General features: G+C 45.1%; 1 protein-coding gene and 1 non-coding gene across 2 annotated transcripts in view; one reads left to right on the forward strand and one right to left on the reverse strand.

Moving 5' to 3' along the window:
• The window catches only part of Jak1 (Janus kinase 1), a 106790-nt gene that overhangs the window by 65476 nt on the left and 15660 nt on the right, over positions 1-25654 (forward strand). Inside the window, exons 3-11 of the mRNA XM_032901765.1 lie at positions 108-306; positions 2575-2698; positions 7380-7533; positions 9851-10014; positions 12107-12446; positions 14174-14362; positions 17343-17500; positions 19579-19702; positions 21964-22150. Coding sequence (XP_032757656.1) covers positions 108-306; positions 2575-2698; positions 7380-7533; positions 9851-10014; positions 12107-12446; positions 14174-14362; positions 17343-17500; positions 19579-19702; positions 21964-22150 — 1639 coding nt within the window. The remainder of the gene's footprint in view (positions 1-107; positions 307-2574; positions 2699-7379; positions 7534-9850; positions 10015-12106; positions 12447-14173; positions 14363-17342; positions 17501-19578; positions 19703-21963; positions 22151-25654) is intronic.
• LOC116890376 lies at positions 5046-5152 on the reverse strand. The gene has a single exon (XR_004386589.1). It is a non-coding gene; the product is annotated as a U6 spliceosomal RNA (small nuclear RNA).

A 25654-nucleotide genomic window follows, 5' to 3' on the forward strand; every position in this document is an offset into this window, starting at 1 on the left:
GGGAAAAGGGTAGAAGTTCCCATCCAGTCTCACAGATGCCTGCTTGCTCTCCACCGTAGCAAACAGTACATGCCATGACCACATCGTCTGCTCTTCCTTCCCGACAGTATCTAAATATAAAAGAGGACTGCAATGCCATGGCTTTCTGTGCTAAAATGAGGAGCTTCAAGAAGACGGAGGTGAAGCAGGTGGCACCTGAGCCAGGAGTCGAAGTGACTTTCTATCTGTTGGACAGGGAGCCCCTCCGCCTGGGCAGCGGAGAGTACACCGCGGAGGAGCTGTGCATCAGGGCCGCACAGGAGTGCAGTGAGTATGGCTGCCGGGCTGCGGGGCTGCAGGGGGACACTGTAGAAGCACATGTGGAGGCCCCCTCTTTCTGTTCCCGCTGAGAACGAGGAGTGAGTTCTGGAAACCAGGGTTCTGCCTTGTTTCCTAATCCTGGACCTTCACTTCTCACTGAAACAGCTGTATTTCTCCATCATTAGTGAGACAGCTATCGGATGCTGAGGAATGACCTTTGCCTTCTGTAAGGCTCACTCTTGGGAGACAGACTCATGTTATAGTTCAGGATGTTCTAGAACTCAGTACGTAGCCCAGGCTGGCCTCAAAGATGTATTCCTCCTGACACCCACTGGGTACTGGGATGACAAGTGTTTACTGTCACATCCAGCCAAAGCTCAGGCCTCAGTTCTCTCACAGCTCTGAGATTGGAATGGCATCACACTAGCCGAGGTTCTAGTCAGTAGTTCTGTGTCCCAGTGGATTGCTGAGTGTTCTGATTCTTTGAGTTTGGCCCATCTTCTCTTACTTGGTCCATTCTGCCACTTTGAAGTGAGAATTTCAGGGTTGCCCTGTGGCTTGGTCATGCTAGATTGTGAGAAGGACACATTCCTTTTTAATAGTGAGATATGCATTTATAAAAATGCATATGTTTGAAAATACCATAATGAAGCCTTTCCATGCAACCTGAAAATTAATTAAAAAAAAAAACAAACAAACAAAAAAGTGAGACTTAAAGTTAGCCCATTCCCTTGCTAATGTGAGAAGCCAAAGCACCTAACAAAATGAACCTGCTTTCCTCATCCTCCAGCATGGAGGTACATGGTGTTTACCTACCTATTGTATGGAAAGGAAAGCCAAGCCATAAAATCATAAAAACAGCTACAGTCTCATACATTAATTTACTGAAGTTCATTGAGATATATACTTAAAACATGTGAGTTTATAGTTGTAAAATGTATTCCAATAAAGCTGTTTGGAAAGGATCGTAGTTAATCTACTTATGGTGATGATGTAACTTGCTATTATGTTGGGGAGCCTAGTCCATGCTCTACCTGTGCCTTTAGCTTGGAGAGCAACATTGTGGGAATATTGTACACGGTTTAGGACCTTGCTAGTAATATAGCATGTCTGGAGGCCCCATTTACTTCCCAATACACATCATTCTGCCAAAATTGCTTTACATACCAGAACACTGACAAAAGGGGGGAGATTTATGTTACCCGGGAAGAGGATGGTAGGCTCTTACTAACCTAATACTACGTGGGATGCAATGGGCTGAGCTCTGTGGAACATGGGAGAAGGAGGTCGTGTTTTGAAGTAACTCTGGATAGACAGTAGTTTGTTCGGGTCTGACAGTTCCTAGCCCGCTGTGTAGAGAATAGATGACATCTCTTCTGTTAATTTGAAAATACGTAAACACTGAGTGCTGTAGATTTTTAAAGCTCTCATTGGTAACTGCAGTAAGTGGAGTTGGGGCAGTGTGCTTTCCTCTACATTTTCACTGACTGTAGTAAAGTTTGTCTTTGAGCTTTCATCCTGTCGTCTGATAGGCCCAGAAGCAAGGCATTTCCTAATCTGGTTCTCCCACCATGCTGGCTATTATTAAAGGAGCAGAGAGTGGAGTGGGAAGGCAGAGCACTACCGGGCCAGCTTTGTTAAGAGATCTTCCTGTTAGTTAATGTGAATAAATACATTTATTATAGTGGAGAGAGCACTTATGTGTATTTAATTATTAATTATAATACATTTTAATCACTGACAAAGTCACTTTGTTTATTGTTTATTCTAGTATGCAGTTTGTGTGGTGGCCAGAAACAACTTGGCATATATAATGTATAATCACAGACAGTGTCAGAATTGTTTAAACAAATTATAGGAAACAGATTGAGGAATGCCTACCTTCCTCAGATGTTTTTTCCCTTGCTGTGATTTAAAAGGAGCACTTACTGCAATTACCAGGGGGATCTGTGGGCCCCTGAGATAGCCCCTTTTTTCCCTTTAAATCCAAATTTTAAGACTCCTGTAATGAGAACTGTATCATTTTATTTTTAAATGGCTTTAACTTGGTTTGCCAGGAGCCACAACACATACTCCTGGGGAGCTGTGGTTCTTGATTAACATGATTGAAACTCCCTGAGTGAACATAGCTGAGAGTTGCATCTGCCCTGAGAGGATGCAGGTGACCAAGATTGTTTCTGGATGAGAGAATTCCTTGTCTTTCTGTGTGTTGTTCTTTGGAAACAGATGGTCAAGTGCATCTGCCTGTAACTTAGCTGTGTGCTCTCTTCTCAGGTATCTCTCCTCTCTGCCACAACCTCTTCGCCTTGTATGATGAGAGCACCAAGCTCTGGTACGCTCCAAACCACATCATCACTGTGGATGACAAAATGTCTCTCCGGCTGCACTACCGCATGAGGTATCTCACACAGCTGGTGCCAGAGGGCTTACTCATGTTGCCCGGGGCAGTGTTTGGTCAGGGCCCAAGTCACTGAGGAAGAAATACGATAGTCATTTTATTGGCTTGCTTCTCATATAAGAAGGGACATCTTCCGTGTTGCCGTGTGATTCAGAGTGAATTTGATCACCTCACATTTTATAATCATGATACAAAGATTGTTTTAGATAGAATCCAAGCCTTTTAAGCAAAGTTTTCCACATGGTGAGTCATGGTTGTAGGTTTAACATAATGGGTTGTAATCTGCACTTGAAAAAAAATAGAAGGAGAGAAACAAGAAATACACACACACACACACCTCCCTAATATTCTAAGGTCATTGCATTTAAAAATGTTTGAGGTATGTTTTTATATATTTTTTATTTATATATTTTATATATATAATATATATAAAGTTTTATATATATAATATATATTAAGTTACAATATAAATGCTCAGCCCTGCTCTCAAGGAGTGTTGCTTTGAGTGTTGTTACTCCTGACAACATTGGGCTCTCATTGTTTTTATGCTTTTGGTTCTGTTGAGCACTTCACTTTTCTCCCATGTCAGAGATTTTGTTAAGTATCCCAAGGTCGCATAGATAGTTGGTGCTCTGATTGGCGTACACCTCTGACTTTGTAAGGGTATTGAGGACATGTATGTGGGAATGAAACTATTTTAGATGGCAGTGAAGCCTGAGTTCATGTATGCTTAGCCATGGAGCTTACAAGTAGGTTAGGCCCTTTCTGAAAAGAACCTAGATTTGTGTAAATATGGTTAAGTCAGTAGATCAGATCAGATGCTAAGAAGGTGCCAGTCACTCTAGAAACAACTTTAGAATCTCTGTGATCGCTGTAGTTCCCCATCTGTCACCTTTGTTGCATTTGGATTGCATAGCACCATGCTACTGAATTTCTCCTCTTCTGCTGCTCAACTAATTCTCACCTTGTGAGGAGAGAAAGCTGTGGGCCCTGTGCGACTCTTACCCCTACAGGGGACCTTTTACCCCTCCCAGCTGAGCCTCCTCACCATATTTTGGTTGTTTTTCTCACTTTGATCTTACTTCTCACGGCCTGGGAGCTGGTTCTGTGATCAGAACTGTGAGATAGACTTGTAGCTGGAAGTTCAGACAGGGTCATGCCCTTGAGGTCGCATTCTTTCCCAATGGGCTTTTACACATAGACCACAGTCCAGTATGGCAGCATTTAGCATTTACAAAAGACGTGAACTTGCCTGACTCAGCTCCCCCATTTTTCCAGTGGAAAAGCTCGCGGACTGCAGAGAGAACGGAGTTGGTGAAGCCCCACACCTAGTAAACCATGTAGTGCGGCAGCTGCTTGTCTTCATGGCTGCACGTGGTGTTCAGCTGCTCCCCGTTCGGTTAGCTGCCAGGAAGTACAGAGACTCAGTTCTGTCACCTGGACTTTATACCTGCCACTGTGCTTTAACAGGATATTGCTTTGTTGTCACAGTCTCTTTGAAGTTGGAAAAAGATACCACCCTAAGTGCAGACATCTGCGGTAGAACCGTCTACAAAGAGCTTGGCAGCTGGTACCCTAACCACTGAGGAAGCTGCAGTCAGAAAACAAGTCTAGTGGCTGTTGCAGGACCATCCAGCTCTAGTTTAGGACATGTCCTTGCGCTTTAATCATGCCTTTCTGTTTTTACTTAATGATATGGATGGTTATTTGTGATGTGTGTTAATGTAACACAGCCATATTCTTCACTTGTTCTCAAGGGAAAGAAACGTAAGTGAAAATCACCAACTTGAGTTAAATTCGGTAGGAACTTAAAAACCTTTTCATTAGGTTCAGACTTTAAATGCAAACTTAGAATGTGTAGCCATCTGTAGTGTCTCTCTGGAACTCTCAAGCTCTGTATGGCTGCTGTGTTGCTCTCTCCTTCCCCGTCATTCTGCAAAGTTGCGTGCGCTGTACGAACACTGCACTCACTCCCATTCTATTGTAACTGTTACTGTACAATCAGGACTCATGTACACAAAGTTCAGTAGGCAGCTTGGTACCTTTTTTTTTTTTATTTTACAGTAAATTGATAGTTTTGAGAATTTTATGTTATGTGGGAGCTGGCCTAGTCAGTAAAGTGCTTGTGATGGCCTGAGTTTCGATCCCACTCAGATCCAACATGCAAAGCCAGGCATGGTGGCATATTACTTTTCTGGTTTTGCTTTATTAACAATTAAGACATTTTTAATATTGGCAATCATCTTTTTTTTTTTTTTTCTTTTTTTTGGAGCTGGGGACCGAACCCAGGGCCTTGTGCTTACTAGGCAAGCGCTCTACCGCTGAGCTAAATCCCCAACCCTTATTTTTAAGTCTGGAACACTTCACAAATATGCGTGTCACCCTTGCACTGGGTCCATGCTAATAATCTGTGTATTGTTCTGATTTTAGTATTTGTGCTGACAAAGCAAGCACCACCTTTTTGTTTTTCTTCCTCAAACATATCTTGCCAAGTTGCCTAGGCTAGCCTTGAACTTGCAAACTTCCTGCAGAAGCCTTCCAAACAGTGGAATCGTAAGCACCGCCACTGAGCCTGACTTACCAGTTTAAAGGTATTTGGTCCTAGATGAATACGGAAGGAGCGTGCGTGGGTTGAATTGGTTTAGAGAGTACCTGTCCTCGGTGCTTCTCTCAACAAGGTTGCATGCAGGGACCTTACCATGCTGAATATAATGCTTGTGGTCCTGACATGGGTTTTATCTACTAGAATTTACCTGGCCTATGTGCTCTTCAGTCAGGGCCGTGGTTGAACCTTTGTAGCTGGCCTTCCTGCTTATGGGAAGAGTGGAGCCTCACTGATTCCTTTCTGCTCTGCTCCATTCTTCTGAGAAGTCTTATAGGGGCTGGAGCCACATAAACATAAACATTGTGCATTGGTGAGTCCCCTTGGGTCCTGCCAATTGGAATCTGGTCTCCTAGAACATATGTAGACATTAAGGAGACAGTCTACTATGTGCTTTGGAGATCTTGTGTAGTTTGTGCAGCTCGTGGTTGTTTCTGCATGCAATCCTGAAGCCTATAGTCAGTTTCCCAGTTCCTTTCATGAGCTAGAGAAGACAGGCTGAACACAACCACTGAAAGCTACGACATACTGTTTTTTACCTCTAAAGTTCCATCCTGTCCTCCCGATGTTGACTGCTACTCCTTGAGTTTGTTCATCATTTGTTGTTTATCTGTGAAGCACACACCTGCTATGTGGCTCTGGGGATTTGGTGCTGAACAAGACAGCTGTGGCCTCTGCTGTCAGGGAACTCTCACTTTGCCCACACTGTTTCAAAATGTACCTGTTGTTTCCTGGCCAATTCAGCCCATCATCCTGTTCTCGCAGAAGCATCTTGCCTCGTCCATGTGCCTGTTTGCTGTCTGTGTTCTAGAGCCAGGCATGTTCAGCCTATAGCCTGCAGGTTGTGTGCATCCCAGGATAATTATGAAGATAGTTTGACACATTTGTAGATGATAATGTCATATTGCAACATCAAAAAGTTGGAGCTCTAGTGTGGCATTTGTTACCTATTAAACACGGTGTTACAGGCTCGCAGTATCATCAGGCGTCCATGAAATGTGTATGTTTTATTTTTAATCACATTGAATTGAGCTTAACTCAAGCTGTAAAATGTAACTCTTGACAGATATTTATAGAGGAAAAGAGAAGTATGTGGGGCCTGTGAATGCTGCAGTGTAGTTCTGTTTATGACATGTGTCCCACTTCCTGTTATTTTGTATTATTGTGGGGCAGGGAACTCACAGAGGGCAGAGGCTATGCCCGAGAGCCCTCTGTGTCCTGTGCTGGCTCTATTGTCTGATTTTAATAGCAGCTCTTTAGGGTGGGAGTTGTTCGTTACTTTTTAGTGAAATGGTTGTTTTTCTGTCAACTTATTGCCAGATTTGGGAGAGAGCCCCAGATAGAGCCGAGTCTGTAGCCTGAAGATAGCTGGGCCAAGTCGCTCAGCCACTCTCAGACAGCTTAGAACCCATTCTGCTTCCCCAACAGGTGGCAGGCCAAAGTGGTAGTGAGTCAGAGTTGGAGGGTTAGGTCCCCTCACCTCAGTGAACTTGAGTTTTTCTCATCTGCACAGAGGAAACAGTGAGATCTACCTGCAGGTTTGCTGTTAGGAGTTAGGTGGCATAGGGGGGTAAAATGCTGTTATTTTCAGCATGTTGCCACACCTGATGGTTTTGCGCTTCTCCTTTGAAGCTTTGCTCATTTTAAAATACATCACCGATTCAATAACAGTCATCTGAGACCCAAGAAACACTACCATTAGTGTTCTAGGACAGGACCTGATTTCAGAAATGGCAGGACCAAAAGGGAGAGACGTCGGGCAGGAGAGCCACGCAGAGCTGGAGCTGAGAAGTAGCAGTGAGCTGTAGGCAGCAGGTGCTGTTCCTACCGGGAAGGTGTTCGAGGTGTGACAGAGGTCAGAAGAGTGGACCGTGATCGCCAGGGCAGTGACAGCACACTTGGAAAAGCGAGAAGGGATGCTAGCTTAGGGTGATGAGAGTTGTGGATGCAAGGCTTGTGTCTCTTCAGTTTCCTCAGGGCAGATCAGCTTCAGCAAGGGCCACTCTAAATAGACCCTCTCCCAAACGAGCAGTCCAGGGCCTCACCCACCATAGTTAGCATTATTATACTGTCTTTCAGGTTCTACTTTACCAACTGGCATGGAACCAATGACAATGAACAATCTGTATGGCGACATTCTCCAAAGAAGCAGAAAAATGGCTATGAGAAGAAAAGGGTTCCAGAAGCAACCCCACTCCTTGATGCCAGTTCACTGGAGTATCTGTTTGCGCAGGTAGGAAGCTTGATCCAGGAGCTCTAATGTTTGTGGAGAGTGTGAGGCCTGGTGGCACTTTACAGCCTGTTCTGAGACGTTGATGCCCAGGTGGCTGGGGAAGGCCATAGGCTCCCAGCTATCCGTCTTGCAGACCAGTCACTTTTCTTTCCCCTGTTTCCTACCACTTTGCTTGTCAGCTGTATTCTACATGAGAGGACACAGAGTCGCCGTCAAAGGGAAGTGAGGTAGCAGCCAGGCCAAGAGAAGCTAGAGGTGCCTGGAATTGCATTGCTCCGGGATAGCTACCATGTTTGATGCAGTGCTTCCTGATTTCAATGTCAATTTTCTATTACACCATGCATACTGCATTTGGAAATACCATATTGCCCATGTTATTTATAAACTGCTTCTTTATTCACTTATTTTCATCTTCCTTCTCATTTTTCAGATATCCATTACAAATACTGATTTGGCTGGACATGGTGATACACACCTGCAATCATAGCATTCTATAAGCAAAGGCAGAACTATAGCAAAGTGGAGGCCAGCCTTGTTTGTACACACACACACACACACACACACACACACACACACACACACACACACACACCCTTCCTTGGTTATAGTGAAACCTTGTCTCAGAAAGGCTCTTCTTTAATGACTTCATATCAGTTCATTGATGTAACATTATTTACTGGGTGTCTGTGTCTTGTTTGCTTTATGCAGTTGTATTTGCTAAGACACTGGGTGCTTGGATGAAACAGTGTGGTTTCTGTGTGCACCTGTCGTATACTCAAGTTAGACAGCAAGAAACAGTGAGTCTGTAAATGACGCATAGATAGTGCATAAGAGATCATGAGGGTCAGGCATGGTGTCTCACGCCTGTGAAGTGCTGTAATGCCTGCACTTTAAAGACTCCTGTGAGTGTGAGGTCAGCCCAGGCTACACAGTGAAACTGATGTAAAAACATAAGAGCAGAAAGGGCAGACTGTAGTGCTGGAGTGGAGAGTGGAGCGGCCTGAACTGGGAGAACTCACTGAGGAAAGGAGGAGAGTGCTCTGCTAACCATGGCTGGCTTCCTCCTGGGGTTAGAACTCACCTTCAGGAGGCTCAGTGTTAGTTACTTGAATTAGTGGTTAAGATGCTCACAGTCAGGCTCTTCCTCCTCTTCCAAGATCTCAGCATCAGATTTTTCTGCTCCTCAAGTACTGTTGGCATAAATTCTTGTTCTTACTCAAAACTTTGTGGAAATGGCCAGTGGCTTTGCTTTACCTGAAAGAAAAAACCCCTACTGTGGTCAGAAAGAACTGTAGCTATCTTGATCCCAACAAAACACAGCAAACCAATCATATGAAACGGAAGTGCTTCCAAGGAAAGTGAGTGAGTGAGACCATTCTTCCAGGCCACCCCTTGCCTAGAGAGGAGCTAGACAGTGCAGCCTCCTCGGGGTAGGAATGTCCAGCGGAGAGTTGGTGCAGCTGCTGTAGTGCTGAGGGAAGGTGCTGCTCTTTTGACTCTCCTTTTTTGTAAGCATCTAACATCAGTGCTTCCTGTTTCTCTTCTTCAGACGGACCGGATGTCACGCTCAGAGTTAGATTCCCACCCTAGTAGGACTCTGACAGGGCTGTAGTGAAGACTAGGATGAAGTATAGGAACAACTCATGTGTCTAGCAGGGAGGTTAGGGGTTAGTGAGTGTGAGCCAGCACTGGTCATCATTGCTCTGAACAAGGCTGGCTGTGGGTACTGGTTTCAGTCTAGTTTTATACATTTTATTATTTTTGTTTGTTTTTAAAGTCCCCATTGGTTTGTGGAATGCTGTGTTCCTCCCTTCATCTGTGAGATAGTATACTCTCATGACATCCTTCTGTACCAGAAGCATAAATAACACCTGTGGAACAAACTAATGGTTTGTGGTAATGATTCACTGTGGAATGTCACTCCTTCCCCATCCCCAAGCCCATAATAGTACATGTTTATGAAATTAATGCTGTGGGCCCAGTGTCACTTGTCTTGCTCTGATGCAGAGGCCTAATATTCACAGTGTGTGGGCATTGTTTATTTAGAAGGCCCATGAAGGGGGTTTGTGGCTTTGTGCTCTTCACCAGCATCTTGACAGGTACTCAATAAATCCACACTGAATGAATGAGTGAAGCAGTCTAGGGAGAGCATATTCTTAGCTGCCTTGTGCTCCATTTTAGTGGAAACAGCCTTGATTCTGGAGACATCGATTTCTCTCTTTGCTGTGTGGCATTTTGGCCAGCCTTCCCCTCAAGATCAACATGGTGGCTCCTGAAGCTTAGGGGGTGACTCAGTTTTCTCTTCTCTGCTCCCAAGGGACAGTATGACTTGATCAAATGCCTGGCTCCCATTCGGGACCCCAAGACAGAGCAAGATGGACATGATATTGAGAATGAGTGCCTGGGCATGGCCGTCCTGGCCATCTCCCACTATGCCATGATGAAGAAGATGCAGTTGCCAGAGCTTCCCAAGGACATCAGGTATGCCTTCCTGACAGCCTGGGCGTGTGTGGGGACCCGTTTCTGATTTGGGACATTAGTTTTGAAGCAGGGGCTTGCTGTGTGTTGTCCAGGCTGGCCTCAAACTCGTGTTCGTCCTACCTCAGGTCCTGAGACATAGGCATGCTCCGTCTCACCGGCCTGTCATGTTATGTTATGTGCTTTCATATGACTGCTGCACTGCTTTTCTCACATATGTCTGCACGAATCAAATTTTTGAATATTTGTACTGAGTAGCACATTAAAATTGTAGCCGATATGTTTTAGGTTAACTAATAGTCTCAGACATGTGAACTAGAGTGAAATGTCCGGGCAGACGAGTGACCTGCATGCCCTCCATACTTCCTGTCTTCCCTACAGTGACACTGCTGTCTTTTGGAACTGCCTTCTTTAATCCGCACTCAGTGGCCTGGTAGCTGGTACTTCTGACACGAGGGATGGTTAGTTGTTCGTTATAGAAAATTGTATTAAAGTGCAGTTTGAGATTAATATTTGGCCTATGTAATTTCAGCCCATCTCTGAAATTGAATCACTCTTCCACTCACCAATGATAATACCACAGTCACCATAAAAGATAATACCAGCCAGGATGGGAGGCAGAGGTGGAGGCAGAGGCAGAGAGGCAGAGAGGTGGAGACAGGCAGCTCTCTTGAGTTTGAGGCCAACATGGTCCACACAGAAAGTTCTAAGACAGTCAGGATTACATGAGACCTTGTCTCAAATAAAAATAAATAAATAAATAAATGAATGAATGAATGAATGAATGAATATTTAAATACTTAAAAAGGCCTGAAGAGAAAAGACAATCCCATTTTAAAGAGCTTATTTACAAAGGATACAGCACAATGCTGGAGCTCTTGTCTTGCATCCCAAGTACCACAGAAACGGGACTCACCTCCAGGTCCGCCGCTCCAGTGTGAAAGGAGAGTTATTTGTGTCTTTATTGCTTTGAGAGGGGTGTCTACGTGTCACGAGGTGATTGCCATTTCTCCTTGTGTTGTCCCGTGTCCAGTCACTCCTCGTGCAGGGCCGGTTAGATACTTTCTACGTCGCTGCTTTTGCTCTTTCCTGTGACCGTCACTCTGTGTGTGTGTGTGTGTGTGTGTGTGTGTGTGTGTGTGTGTGTGTGTGTGTGTGTGTATTTCAGGAGGCATAAGTAAACTGACAACGGTTCTGTAATTCTATTACATCCCTTTTAAGAGAAAATTATACTATTTGCTGAAGATTGGTCTGAGAATTCACAGTATGCCACTGCCATGAAATCCCTACTGTTACAGGGATTCTTTGGGCCAGTTTGCTTGTCCCTAGGGGACCTGCTCTTTCAGGGGTGTTAGCCATGATCTTTTTCAGACTACCTCCTGCTTGCTTAGCATGGCCATGCATTGAGGTCTGATTGCTAGAGAGCCTTGGATAATTAACAGAGCTTAGGGAACTTGTGGATCTCCTTAACAAACTGGGACACAGTCACATGGTAGACACTGTTTTGTATTTAACATTTGTGATTTTTAATCATTTTTTAAGAAATTATGTAATCTTTATAGGACAGTATGCAATAGGCAGGCTGCATAGAGTGTCTTAATCTCAATAGGAGATTATGGCATAGTGTGATGCCTTTTAGAACCTTCTAACTCACTCTCAAGCAATTCACTATATGTTTGAGGATAGCCTTGAACTCCTGATTCTCTTACCTCTGCCTCCAGCTCCAGAGTGCTAGGATTACAGATGTGAACAATGCTCAATTTTACCAATGTGTATGAATGTTGTAATGTGCACAGAGCATGAAAACTAGCAAGCAAAAATCCTGGTGACTCAGCTTTTCTGCTTGCATTGTGACTCAGATAACCAGACAGCACCTGTGAGGGGCTCCAGTTCTACTGACATCTGTGGAACTCGTGATGCCGTGCACGCTCTCTGTCAGATTTGTGTCTGTTTGTTCAAAGTCATTTACATCCATGGTCCTCTGGGAGTAGTAGATGCTGTTTTCTCATTTGCCTGAAGATACAAAGAAAGTCATAGAGGCAGATTTCTAATCATTTCCTCCTAACCTATATATAAAAAAATTATTTTCTTCTAGCTACAAGCGATATATTCCAGAAACATTGAATAAATCCATCAGACAGAGGAATCTTCTTACCAGGATGCGAATAAATAATGTTTTCAAGGATTTCTTGAAGGAATTTAACAACAAGACCATCTGTGACAGCAGTGTGTCCACACACGACCTGAAGGTGAAGTACCTGGCTACCTTGGAAACCTTAACCAAGCATTATGGAGCCGAGATATTTGAGACTTCTATGCTCCTGATTTCATCAGAAAATGAGCTGAGTCGGTGCCATTCCAACGACAGTGGCAATGTTCTCTATGAAGTCATGGTGACAGGAAATCTCGGGATCCAGTGGCGGCAGAAACCGAATGTAAGTGGGTGTGGGTGTCTGATGAAAAAGAAGAGACTATCCCATGCTGTCACAGGGACGTGACGTTGAGCCTGTCAGAAGAGTCACCTGTTTTCATACCCCCCCCCCCCCCGTCTCCTGCAGGCCACATTAAGTCAGCTCAGCTGGAGGTCACATATTACTCATCGCTCACAGCACAGCTGTAGCACAGTTGAGGCAGAAACTGGACCTAGGCAGGCTCTGGCGGCATGAAACAGAAAACTGCCTCTGTGTTATGAAGCTTTAGTGAGTGTTTGTGTCGTTGTACTGGGGGTTGAATCAAGGGCCTTGAGTGTGCTGCACGCCGTCCTTCACTTTCAGTGGTGATTATAGTACTGGAGTCGAATCTGGGCGCTGGCATGTTTAGGCAAGTGCTCTGCTGCTCAGTGACGTCTGCAGCCCTTTGTCTCTGCCAAATGAGGTAATAACCTGAGTTGAAATCTGAGACATGTTCAAATTTCAGCTCCACTCCTTCTATTTAAATGGCCTTAGGAGGGTTATTCTACCCAAGTAGGTGCACAGGACTCATCTGTCAACTGGAGATACCATTGTCTCTTAGTACTTGGAGGCAGGTATTGGTCAGGATTCTGTGTAGGTACCAAAATCTGTCGATGCTCAGGTCTCCCAGATACAACAATACAGTATTTTTATGCATCCTATACGTAGCCTTCTGAATACATTTGTTATCTCTAGATTGCCTTATAATACCTAATATTATGTAAATGCTACATAAATAGTTATACTCTACTCTGGGGAATAATGACAATAAAAGAGTCTGTGGTACATACACAGTATTACAGGCCTGACATTTTGCTCATTAGCTGTAGAATCTGTGCACACAGACTTGGTGGACATAGAACCCAAGAAATCAATTGGCTGATAGCAGTTACTATATCTGATTTATATAGTCGTTGAGAGCACTAGATGGTGCGTCGACACTGGACCTGGCTAATAATAACTTGACTGAGTTACTGTAGCTGCATAGTTATTACTGCTAGTAACATTAAATGTAAGATTAATTTTCTTCTCCTGCCTTATTCTCATGCTAAAATAACAATACCAAATTACCAAATGCTTTCTGCATAGGAATTAACATATAGATAGGCGTGCTCCTAATCTCATGAAGATTGATATTAAGGTTGATATTTTTTGGCTGGGGAATGATGGCTCAGAGATGTCAGGAAGTTGATGTGGACTCTGTCATGCAGAGCTCATGCTACTCAGCTAGATAACTTTGTGCAGGCATGTATTCTTCAGCGTGTCAGTTGTTGACACATGAATTCATACCATCTCTCGAAGCTTCACTTCAGCACTAGTATAAAGTCAAGACATGGGTAGCAGGAGGAACTTGGGTTTTGAACATTTGTATTTGGGAAGATCTGCTGTCAGGCTGGGCACACTGCCAGTCTAGAATTGAGGAGGCCTGAGGTGGTACATGTCTGTTATGTCCTCTCCAGCTTAGCATGCACAGTATAAATCATGTACAGTGCTCCTCAGGGACTCTGGGAGAGCGAATCCCAGGAATCTCTGGTAGGGCTCTGTCTATTGTTTGTTTCCAAGCCCATGATTCCCTGCTTTTCTCTACTTCAGCCATGCTGGCTTCTTTTCCCTGGGGTTTGGCCCTGTATGAAATGTCTAGAAGCACAGACCTTTTACCAACAGAAAGTGAGAAGGCTAACCAAATCCTGTCGCTTTTGTTATCTTATCAGGTTCTTCCTGTTGAAAAGGAAAAAAATAAACTGAAGCGGAAAAAACTGGATTATAATAAACACAAGAAGGAGGATGACAGAAACAAACTCCGGGAAGAGTGGAACAGTTTTTCCTATTTCCCCGAGATTACCCACATTGTTATCAAGGAGTCTGTGGTCAGCATTAACAAACAGGACAACAAGAACATGGTAAGCCTGTTCAGGGGCCACCCAGACTGATGTGCGGGTGAGAGACTCTGTGGCACATCATTTCCAGTTTCCTGTCCCCTACTTCGATGGTCCCTTTTAAGCCAGATGTCTCATTGCCAGGCCCTTTCAGTGTCTGCTCCAGAGTTATGCTGGCACATCCCAGGTTCTTGGTGTTTGCAAACATCCATCTGCTTTAGGGTTTGTTGACCAGAGACATTTCAATGTCAATATTTAGACTATAAAAATAAGTGAATGGTAGGCCAGAGAGATGATCCAGCAGTTAAGGGCAATTGCTGTTCCTTCAGAATACTCCAGTTTACAGCCAGCATACATGCCCTGTGACTCAAACCCTTCTGTAACTCCAGCTCTAGGAAATATGGTGCCTTCTTTTGGCCACTGTGGGCACTTGCACATTAAAACGTGGACAAGAAGGAAAAAGAGTTAAATCAATTCTTTATTTTTTGTGCCATGTTGATGTGATAGATAGAGGCCTGTCCTGGATAAGCGCCTGCTGTTTGGTGGCCTTCCCCTGTACTGGTACCTTATTTCTTCCCTTCAGTTGCTTCTACTGATCTAAAACCTCCCAGACTCCACCTTCCTAGGGAGTCTCTACCTCTCTCGAGTCTCTTAAGAGCATTGATCACTATATAACCAGACCCACACACTCAATCCCAGAAAATACCAGCTGCCCACCTTCTTAGCACACTTGTCAAGGAGCAGTAGTCGGAGAGGAGATAGGGCTCTACCAGGACCAAGGTCCCAGAAAGCCCTGTGCATGCACTAGGACCCCAGAACAGCTGGGTCCAACACCTAGCCTCTTTGCCCTGGTTATTTTTTTTTCTTCTTTTCTGTTCCTTCTGTCTTTCTGATGTTTGGGCCACTCTTGGGTACTGTAGGTCTTTTCATGAAGTTTATTACTATAGACTGTCTGTCCCCAGGCTGACTCAAACTGTTAACCATAACTTAACCTCTGACTTTAAAAGCAAAAAACAGAGCCTGCCAGAGGTGTGTCTGCTGAGATGGGTGGGTCATCTGAGATGAGATGGTGGGAAGCCGCACTGGGTGCCTGAGTAGGCTGTAGGACAGCAGAGAGAGTGTTACCTCACTTTGTCTTTTCTGGTATCATTTGAGGACACAACCTTGACAAGCAGGTCAGTTTGGCAGGGAAAGTGGTAACTCTGCCCAGTAAACATGTTTTTGTGGAGGGAAGTCACCCCTGATAACGTGTATTGAGGCCAGGCTTGTGTGACAGGCATGCTTGCAAAGTGAAGGGTGTCAGCACCAGGGAAATCTTGCTGTGCTAAAAATGATGTCAGAAAGATGATGCACAATGCAAGGGAAGAGCCTAGTGAAGTAGCACAAGATACAGGGCCACACTCTCCTTTGGAGAGACTGCACTTCTGACAACCTTCTAGAAAGCAGTTTGACAGCATATGGCAAAAATCTTGAAAATACTTCTATGGGTTCTGTTTAGGAATCCAGGGAACATGTTTCCAGAAACAATGAGATGCAGACAGTGGTTTATGATTAAGAGTGTTCATGTCAGGTCTCCAAGTTCAAGGCCAGCCTGGGTTACAGAGTAAGTTCAAGGATAGCCAGGGCTGCACAAAGAAACCCTGTCTTAAAAAAACAAAAAACAACCAAGCAAAAAGGGTTCATTTCAGCAGTTATTTGCAGTGTCAAAGCACTACAAACAACCTAGGTAGTAAATAAAAGGCTGGGAAAATGGTCTCAGTTTACCTGAGTAGTGGGATATTATATAACCAAACTGTTAAAACAAAAAAGAAATATCTGTAAATAGAATAAAAACAGAATGTAAATATTGATCTATAAGCTGACATTGACTTTTTTTACTGAGTTTTAGAGCAACTGTTCCATCTTCACAGCCACTTGGTGGTGGTAAGATTGTGGATGGCTTTCATTTTCTTAGTCTGCCTTTCCTCTTTCCAAACATTAAAACAGATAACTTTATCAGGAAAAAAATGTAAAGTGAAGGGCTGGTGAGCTGGCTCACGGGTGACAGGTATAGACACTTGGCCACCAAGCCTGAAGACCTGAGTTCAATTCCCAGGAGCTACGTATAGGTGGAAGGAGTGACCTCATTCCAGAAAGTTGTCCTCTCACCTCCACATGTATACTGTGGCAGGCATATGTTTATGCAAACACAAATAAGTATAACAAAAAGTTTAAAAAGTAAAGAGAGAAATAGAATGTTGAGAGCTGTCGGTAGAAAAATAGGAAGAGGAGGGAGAAGCATGTTATTGGTGGTGAAATTCTGCATTGGTGAGTCTTGAGAACAACAGTTCTCAGTCTGTGAGCTGGGACCGCTCTGTGGGAGTGGTGTCAAAGAATTCTTTCACAGAGGTTACCCAAGACCATCTGCTTATAAGATTTTATATTGGGATTCATATCAGTAGGAAAATATTGGTGATGAAGTAGCAATGAAAATAAGTTTATGATTGGAGGTTTTAATTACCATGTTAACTCTGTGGTGGTAGTCATCCTACTTTACAGAGGCACAGAGGTTAAGTAGCCTGCTAAAGACACACAGATCCCTGTTAAACAATTTGAAATTGCCAGTAGTTGACCATTTGGACCTATAAAAACAGCGAGTTGAATATGTTGAACGTAGTAGCAGGTGGGGATGCTGTGAACGTGAAGAGGCTGGTCCCAGAGCCTGTGATTCACAGCTGTGCTCTCCAGACCTCCACCCTGTGAGCAGGCAGTACGTGGCTACTAGTCTTTCATGAAAGCGGATGCCAGCATGCTGCCAAGTCCTGCTTTGATCTCTGCATCTCTCACACACTTCTCAGGCTTCGACTGTCAGGAAACTAAGGCGCTTGTATGCCAGGAGGGATCTGCTTCAGCCAGCAGCCCCCCTGCTCTAGAGCATTTGAAATTTGCTTTTCAAAGGTATCTCAAGGTAGATCCGCCACACCAGAATGGAACGATGTAACCGATGTGTGTTTTCTTTCACCAGGAACTAAAGCTCTCTTCTCATGAGGAAGCCTTGTCCTTCGTGTCCCTGGTAGATGGCTACTTCCGGCTCACTGCAGATGCTCACCATTACCTCTGTACTGATGTGGCTCCCCCGCTGATTGTCCACAACATACAGAATGGCTGTCACGGTCCAATCTGGTTGGTTTCAGAATACTCTCAAGTTTCTTTCATTTTAGAGGTAGAAAGTCCCCTTGGCTCACATGCGGCCAGTTGTTGAGGGTGGGGTGGTTGGCCGTACACTTGGAGGCTGCCCTCTTTGTGCACCATGCTAATTGAGCGTCCACCAGCCCTTCCTGTCATTTCCTGCAATTTCCTGCCATGGCCCTTAGAGCATGCCCCAACTACTCCCTTAATTTGATCTCTGCTTCTCATAGCTTAACCCCTTCACTTCTCCATAGTCAGTTCTGACCCTGTCCAATACTGAGCACTTCAAGGGAGACAGGATGCAGATCTTTAAATCTTAGAAATTGTCTTCATCTGTATTCCAAGTGACAGGCTTGGTTACCTGAGAGACAAATCGTTTGGTGGTGTGTGTGGTCACTGGCTGGGGGAGGCTCAAGGCTTTATTAGCTTAAGAACAATTGCAGAACAAGAAACTGGCCACCAGAAACACGTCATCCTCTAGTGTTCTAGCTTCAGTTGAGCCTCCAGACTCTTGGACTGCCTTTTCACGATGTCTGGAATACCCTTCCTTGAGGGCAGTGGTTCTCAACCTTCCTATTGCTGCAGCCCTTTAATACAGTTTCTCATGTTGTGGTGACCCCCAACCATAAAGTTATTTTTGTTGCTACTTCATACCTGTAATTTTGCTGCTGCTATGGATCGTACTGTGCATATTTAATACACAGGATATCTGATGTGCGTCCCCTCCCCAGTGGGTCACGACACACAGGCTGAGAGCTGCTGCTCTGGTGTCTCTGCAGCACCTCCTCCCTTCAGGTGTCAGCTGTTGCCGTCTCTGAGAGCTCCTAGTCACCTTAGTAGAGTGACAACAGTCTGTCTCTCCCCCCTGGATCTTGCACTCTGTTTTGCATTCCTTCAGTGGTGTTCACTACCCTCTCACCACCAACATTTAGTTTTATGCCCCTGTGCTTCCTGTTTGACTTCCGTCTTTCCCCGGAGAATGCGCCTCCTAAAGGCAGGGCCCTGTCTGCATCGCTTACCGCTGTGTTGGAACGCACAGCAAAGACAGTGAGTGAGCATGAAGGAATGAACGTTGCATGTCTGTAGGAGGCTGACATCTACATTCAAAAGTGGATTAAACATTGAAAAGTCAGTGTCTTGCTGGCTCTCAAAGAAGGGACAGGGTGTGAGGAATCACTGTGAGTGAGGGTTTAGAGGTATCAGTGACCGTTGGGAACAGGTAGAAAGTACTTGAAGTCTCTGCTTTCTTTCTTGAGGGAGGGGCTTTCCTTTGCCAAGACGGGGTTTCTCTGTGTAGCCCTGGCTGTCCTAGAACTCATTCTGTAGACCAGGCTGGCCTTGAACTCAGAGATTTGCCTGCTTCTGCCTCACAAGTGCTAGGATTAAAGAGGATAGTCACCAATATCCGCAATCTCTGTTTTTCTAAAGTACACTGACTCCATCAGTCCTCTTTCCCTAATACTTGTGATTAATATACTAATACCTACCAGGTACCAGTAACCATTTAGTGTTCCGTGCCCTTAGCACAGCAGACGCACTGCGCTGGGTAATCCAAAGGAGCACAAGGTGTGTTCTCCTGTAACACTCTTCTACTCACCACCGAGGTGCTTAGTCAACGTGTCACCAGTTAAGCTCTTACTGTGAGCCCGGCCAGTGTGGTCACTGAGGACACAGCAGTAAAGGAAGTGGACCTAGCTGCCCTCCTCAGCAGTTAGAGGGAAGGGCTGGAAAAGGCTAAGCGTGGGACTCCTCCTCTTAATCCTTCGCAGCTCTTACTTACTAGTGTTGGGGTACACTCTTCTAGTAAGATGTGGAGACATGTCTCTGTAGCATTTATGACAGTTAAATAAGCCTCTGTGTGTTGAGGGGGCAGTAGGTGAGTTTTTCCCTAGAAATTGGAAACTCTGGGTGTCTCAGGCTCCTTCTCACCACATACTTCATACCATGCCTGAGAGGACTCTAGGGCCAGGCAGGTAACAGGATGTGTCTTGAGCTAGTGCAGGGCATTGGGTGTCCCTGGCAGCTTGTGCACTGTGGTATGAGCCTTGTCCCTTGCCTGCTTCTCTCTCCAGCACAGAATATGCCATCAATAAGCTGCGGCAGGAGGGGAGTGAGGAGGGGATGTACGTGCTGAGGTGGAGCTGCACCGACTTCGACAACATTCTTATGACTGTCACCTGCTTCGAAAAGTCCGAGGTCAGTCGGGACACGTGTGGGCCAGGGCATGTAGCCACGACGTATCTGTTCACTACCAGCAAGCCCGGGAGCTGTGCCTAAAAGGGACACCTGGGTCCTGAGCAAGTCTCTGGTAGTCTGGAAAGAATATCCTACCTCGTAGGATACTCAATGGCCAGACTGTATTCTTCCTGATATCTGGTCCTCCCTCCCTCCCTTCCTCCTTCCGTCTGTCCTTCCTCCTTCCCTTCTCTCATCTTTTCTCTTGGGAGAAGGACTGTAGCCTTGGAAGGTAGAACATGGCCGGAAAGCTGCCTCCGTCAGGCACACGTGAACTTTAGCTTACTTATCTAGAGTGACTTACTTTACAGCCAGTGGCAGAGTCATCAGGCCCAGAACTGTTTGCCTGTGGCATTCTCTGCTGTAGACTAACGTCAGAGAGCCACCTCATCAACTGGCCTGTTTCTCCCAGCAACAGCTTTGGGCTTTCTAACATAAGTTACCTTCCCAGGGTATCTGCTGCATAAACATGCAGATGCAGCTTCAGATGGGTTACTGATTCAGGATCTCTCAAATACCTTTGCTAGTCATGCAACCTTTTAGAGTGTTTAAGAAGTTTTAGAGGATTTCGAGGTTTTGTTTCTTGTAGGGCTTTTCTTGTTTTCTTGGTTTTTTGAGACAGTATTTCTTTATGGAGCTCTGGCTGTCCTGGAACTCATAATGTAGCAGAGGCCTCTGCCTCTTGACTGTGAGGGTTGAAGGACTGTAACACCATGTCCAGTGAAGATGGTGAGTTTACAGTTTTAGTCTACATTAAATGACCAGCATAGTGAGGCTCACCCAGACTGGAAGAATTAGTTGAAAGATCCTATTAGGTGGAGGCAAGGTATCAGACACAGGAGACAAGACAAGTATAAGAGCCCCAGGGGTTTGACTCTGTCACGGTGGAAGGAGGAAGTCACATAAGGAACCCAGTGCTGCCAGATGTACTGGGTAAAGTTCCAGGAGTGTTCCTGACAGCCAGACCTCAGAGTTGCCCTGGGCTCAGTCGGTCAGTGGCTTCCTGCCTTCACTTACTCACCAGTCTTTGAAGGAAGTTTAATAGTATGGATGGCTGTGTAAGGTGGCCCCGCCTCCTGAGGCAGAATCAGAACAACATCCTATTTGGTCAAGTTACCTGGGAAGGAACAGTCACAGAAAGGATTGTTTATTTCATTTTGTATACATGCAGTTAATTAAAACTTACAGAGGCTATGATTGGGGGGTGCTATTCCATTGTATAGGTTTGTAGGATGAAGTAACCTTATGGACACTGATATTTTAAATGTCATGTCCCAGTTTATACCATAAGGAGATCTTCCTAGCTCTCAGTCTTTATTTTTTTTTCTTTGTATAAGAAGAGCCATGGAAGAAAGCTGCTCAGACTGTTTTTTGTGGTGCTAGAATTATGGCCTGGATGGACAGCCAGATACCAGCTCCCAGTGTGCAAGGGCCCACTTTGAAAGAGTTCTGGGTGAATTTAGCCTTCACATTTCTTACTTCATGCATAGTACCGGTTAGTCTTTATAAAGTACTAATGTCTCTTCTTATAAAATTAGCATATAATTATACATAATAATGGGTATATTATATTTCATATACATTATATATAATCCATATTTACCCCATAATCCTTGCCTCTCCAACTCTTGCCAGTCTCTTTTCTCAGAAAGTCCTTCTTCCACTGTCATGTCTTTTTTTTTTTTGACGACCAACTGAGTTTAATTAGGATTGCTCATAGGAACCCAGGATCCATACAAGCAGTTAGACCACTAAAGAAAACGTCTCTTCCTTCCCCAGCAGCTGTTAACTGTATTTGTATCATCAGGAAGGATGGAAAACCTCCTAATCCCCTCCATGATAAAATGTTAACCCACCCAGTCTCATCCTGATCATCACAACCACTGAGTTCAGGACGTAACACTGTGGTGTGCCAGGAAGAAAGTTCTCCACTACTTCACCCATTCCTCCTCTGAACATTCTTTTTGCCCCTTCTTCCACCTTGTTCTGCAAGCCCAAGAGGAGGTGATAAACACATTTAGGGTTCAGTTTTCAATAATTGTCGTTCTAAAAAGTGTGAATTTTTTTTTATTTTGCAATAATCCTATGACATTGTTTCATGACTTTCATCTTACAGGTCAAAACCCAAGTGACATTTGTGTAGCTGTAAGCTCTCCATATCCTGATGTTATATTACATTGCCTGATCCCATTCTAAAACATGGTTGTTTTTGTGGATGGCAGGTATTGGGTAATCAGAAGCAGTTCAAGAACTTTCAGATTGAGGTGCAGAAGGGCCGCTACAGCCTGCATGGCTCTGTTGACCACTTTCCCAGCCTGAGAGACCTCATGAACCACCTCAAGAAGCAGATCCTGCGCACGGACAATATAAGCTTTGTGCTGAAACGCTGCTGTCAGCCTAAGCCTCGAGGTTCGTCTCTGTGTTAGAGCCAAGCTGTGTCCCTCTGGGTTGTCCTTTGCCACTTGTGATGCTTCAAAAGACCATGTGGGCCAAAGGGTGCTGTCTGACTTAAAGACACTGTAGCCCTAGCGGTTTTCTTTAAGCTGTTTCAGGTCTGTCCCCATGTCACAACTCACCTCTCTAGTGCCAGTATTGTCTGTATAACATACAGACACCTCTGCTCATCACCCCAGTGAGACTGCAGAAGAGACTGTTTAGGATTAGTGAGTAGAGATTTTGTTCTTTGAGTAGAGTGGCTTGACAGCTCACTTTGGTTTATGTATCAGACTAATGTTTCTGGCATATCTGAGGGCTAAGAAACTGTATTAGGTGAGAAGACCCAGGACCTGTTCTCTGAGAGTGGGTAGTCCTGTGCAGATAATGTTACAGATCACTGATATCACGTCAATATTTGATGGGTGATAGATAACATACCCTGGGGTGAAAAGAAAGAAATAGTCAAAATCTCTGAGTCATGAGGCAGATCTTGAGCTGAATGTTGGGTGATGAGAAGGAGGTGCCAGTTAGGCAAAGGCCTGCCCAGTAGAGCTAAGGAGTATGCAGGAACCAATGTGGCAGGCTAGGGCAGGAGCTTCAGGGAGCCTCTAGAGGATCATTGTGAAGTAGAGAAGAAAAGGAGAAATGGACCTGAGGAGAACAGATAAGGGGTTATAGGAGAACTTGGCCACCTTACCAAGAGACTGTGGCCTTCTCCTGCAGTCAGAGGGCCCTGTAGAAGAAGCAGGAACTAAAACCCAGGCAAGGGGCCAGGGGCTCACTTGTTTTTGGTTAAACTCTGAGAGAAGCATGGCTAATGTCCTTGAGGTAGACTCCTTGCCCCAGAATGTGAGTGTGAAGGAATGCTTTGGGGGTTACCTGACCAAGCGCCTCATCTTACAGAATGCAATGAATCTCATGGAAAGTCCTGGTAACTTGGGGTCAGGTCTAACCCCAAACACTAGATTCTCATATATTGGAGTTTTTGTTATTTTGTCCGCCCCCCCCCCCCCGCCCCCCGGAGCTGAGGACCGAACCCAGGGCCTTGCGCTCTACCACTGAACTAAATCCCCAACTCCTGGAGTTTTTGTTTCTCCACCCCAACATGCTGCCTTGCCCTTGCTTGGTCTGTCCTTGGAAGTCTTAAGGTTCTGAAGAGGAGATAGCACACAGGCCCTTGACACTAGCCTTGGAACCTTGGAGCAGGCTCTTTGAGACTATATTGTTGTTCTTTGAGGGAATTACCTTTGGGTCTACCTAAGGAATGGGTAGAAAGGGTCTGGAATTTCTAGAAGTGCTAGAGATTAAACCCAGGGCCTCATGCACACAAGTAAAGTGCCTGCCCTTCAGCTGAGCTGCACTTCTAGCCCAGGGCTTTGAGTTCCTAATGTGTGAATTATGTTTTAGTCTCAGCAGAGGCAACTTCCTCAGTTTGGTGAAAGAGGAAGGTCTTGTGTTCTTGTTGATAGATAGGGTTCCCTGCCAGCCTTAGAGTAACTGCAGCCTTTGTTTTCATGCAAGCCTATGTGCCACAAAGGGCAAAAACACATCTGCCTCTTGGCCATGTGACATCAGAGCTCCTTAGGGCTTTATTTACTCACAGAACCTTCCTTCTGGTGTTAAAAGAAGATCTTACTTTCCTAGGGATGATGGTCCCTGGGAGAAGACAGCATCCATGGAATGGAGAAGGCGGGTGCCTAGGATGTGCTTTCCTTGAAGGGTGCCTCTACAGAGTTCTGGTGTAGCTATTGCCTCTAACTGCATAGATCTGGAAGCCAGTGGCTTTGGAGGGAAGAGTGTAGGAACAGAGGTGAATACCTCTTGTGCAGCTTTTCCTGAGACTCATCTGGAACGGAGCACTGAGTGCGTTTTGTGTCCTTTTCTCACTTGCTTAAAAGGTCTGGGTTTCACTCACTGCTCTGTGATTCTGGGGGAGCCTAGAACACACACCAAATCTAGTGCAGGACCATCCCATCAGGTGATAATGTTGGAGTAGCTTCCACTGTAGCAGGACCTACTATGTTCAAAGTAGTTTAGTGACTATTTTATTGGGTTTTTTCCCCATAGGAAGTTGTTTTTAGGGATAGTCAGTGACTTCCCAAGGCTTCCCAGCTGATGGCATCAGCAGCAGCGTAGTAGCAACAGTGAGTTATAACAGTGGCTACTGACATCTTAGTAAGTGTTTGGCCTGCCAGTTGGAAGGTCTTACATGTTGTACACCATTTAATTCTCAGAAGAATTCAGAAAGCTATTGTCGCATTCTACTTGGCCAAGACTCTAAGTGGACAAAGACTGGAGATTTGAACACCCTGTCTCACCTGAATACACTGATACTTCTCTCCATTCCATCTACATATGCTTTGCAGAGCGATAGGTACTGCGTTCAGCCAGCTCTGGGATCCAGGGCGTCTCTGACGGGAGGGAGAGAAAGCTGAGGAGCCCGGTGTGGAGCTTCCTCGTGTTAGTTCTCAGAACCTGCAAATTAGAGAAGTGCTGAAATCAGGAACCGTGTCGCAGGCGTCATTTCAGGTTGCTTGGTGTCTGCACTTCCAACTGCAGGGTTCCCAGAGCCAGACACCCTGACCTAGACTTCACACTGGAATATACATCTCTTTGTGGAATAAACCAAGCCAGAGAAAAGACAGGAGGCCAACCAGAGTGTATGATAGACAAGTGAGCCCTTGCTCAGGCCCAGGACTCCGGCCCACATTACCATTGAACGTGTCAGTACCTGTCTTCTGGGTCCTCCTCAGTACAGGCAGGTGTGCTGCTGATTTCCACTTAGTTCCTTGTGGAAGATGTCTGCATTCAGATACACAAGGCTGGAGAATTCTGGTGGAAGACCAGGGTGGTGGCTGATTATGTAGACAGTGGCTGCCAGTGGTGGGTGGAGCCTTTACTGCATACTAAAGTAAGCTCTTCTGGGCATGATTACAGCTGTTCCCTTAGCAACCTGAGGGGGGCACCGCTTTCTTGTACAAAACATACTTAAGGCGGTTAAATGGCTCCCCATCTCACAGGTCAAGCGTAGCGTAGGTACCCTGAGTCACACACACAGAAATCAAGCCATGAGCTACTCTAGACCCATCCTTCTCTCTAATTCCCAGAAGGTCTGCCTCCAGCCTCTGTCTGCCCTCATGTCACCAGTCAAATAGCCTCATTGTGTTTGTCTCCTTTCCTTCCTCAAGGTGGCTGTACAGAGCCTGTTTAAATTGTATTTTCCCAGGGAATAGGCTCGAGTCACAAGAGAACCATGCAAGGAATGGGCTCAGAAAAAGGAGCACCCAAAAGATGACTGAAGCCAGTTTCTGGTACTTAGATTTGTACCCCAGGAAAGGCAGAGTAGAACTTTCCTGAGTGCTTTGTGAAGCCTTCTCTGGGTTAGCAAGCTCTGTGGTTAGGTTGCCGAGTCTCTTTGAGCCTTGGTTCTGATGTGGAGTACAGATAAGGATGCTGACAATTCCTGTCTCTTAAGCT

This window comes from Rattus rattus, chromosome 1 (assembly GCF_011064425.1).
Source record: "Rattus rattus isolate New Zealand chromosome 1, Rrattus_CSIRO_v1, whole genome shotgun sequence".
In the NCBI taxonomy this organism is placed as follows: Eukaryota; Metazoa; Chordata; class Mammalia; order Rodentia; family Muridae; genus Rattus; species Rattus rattus.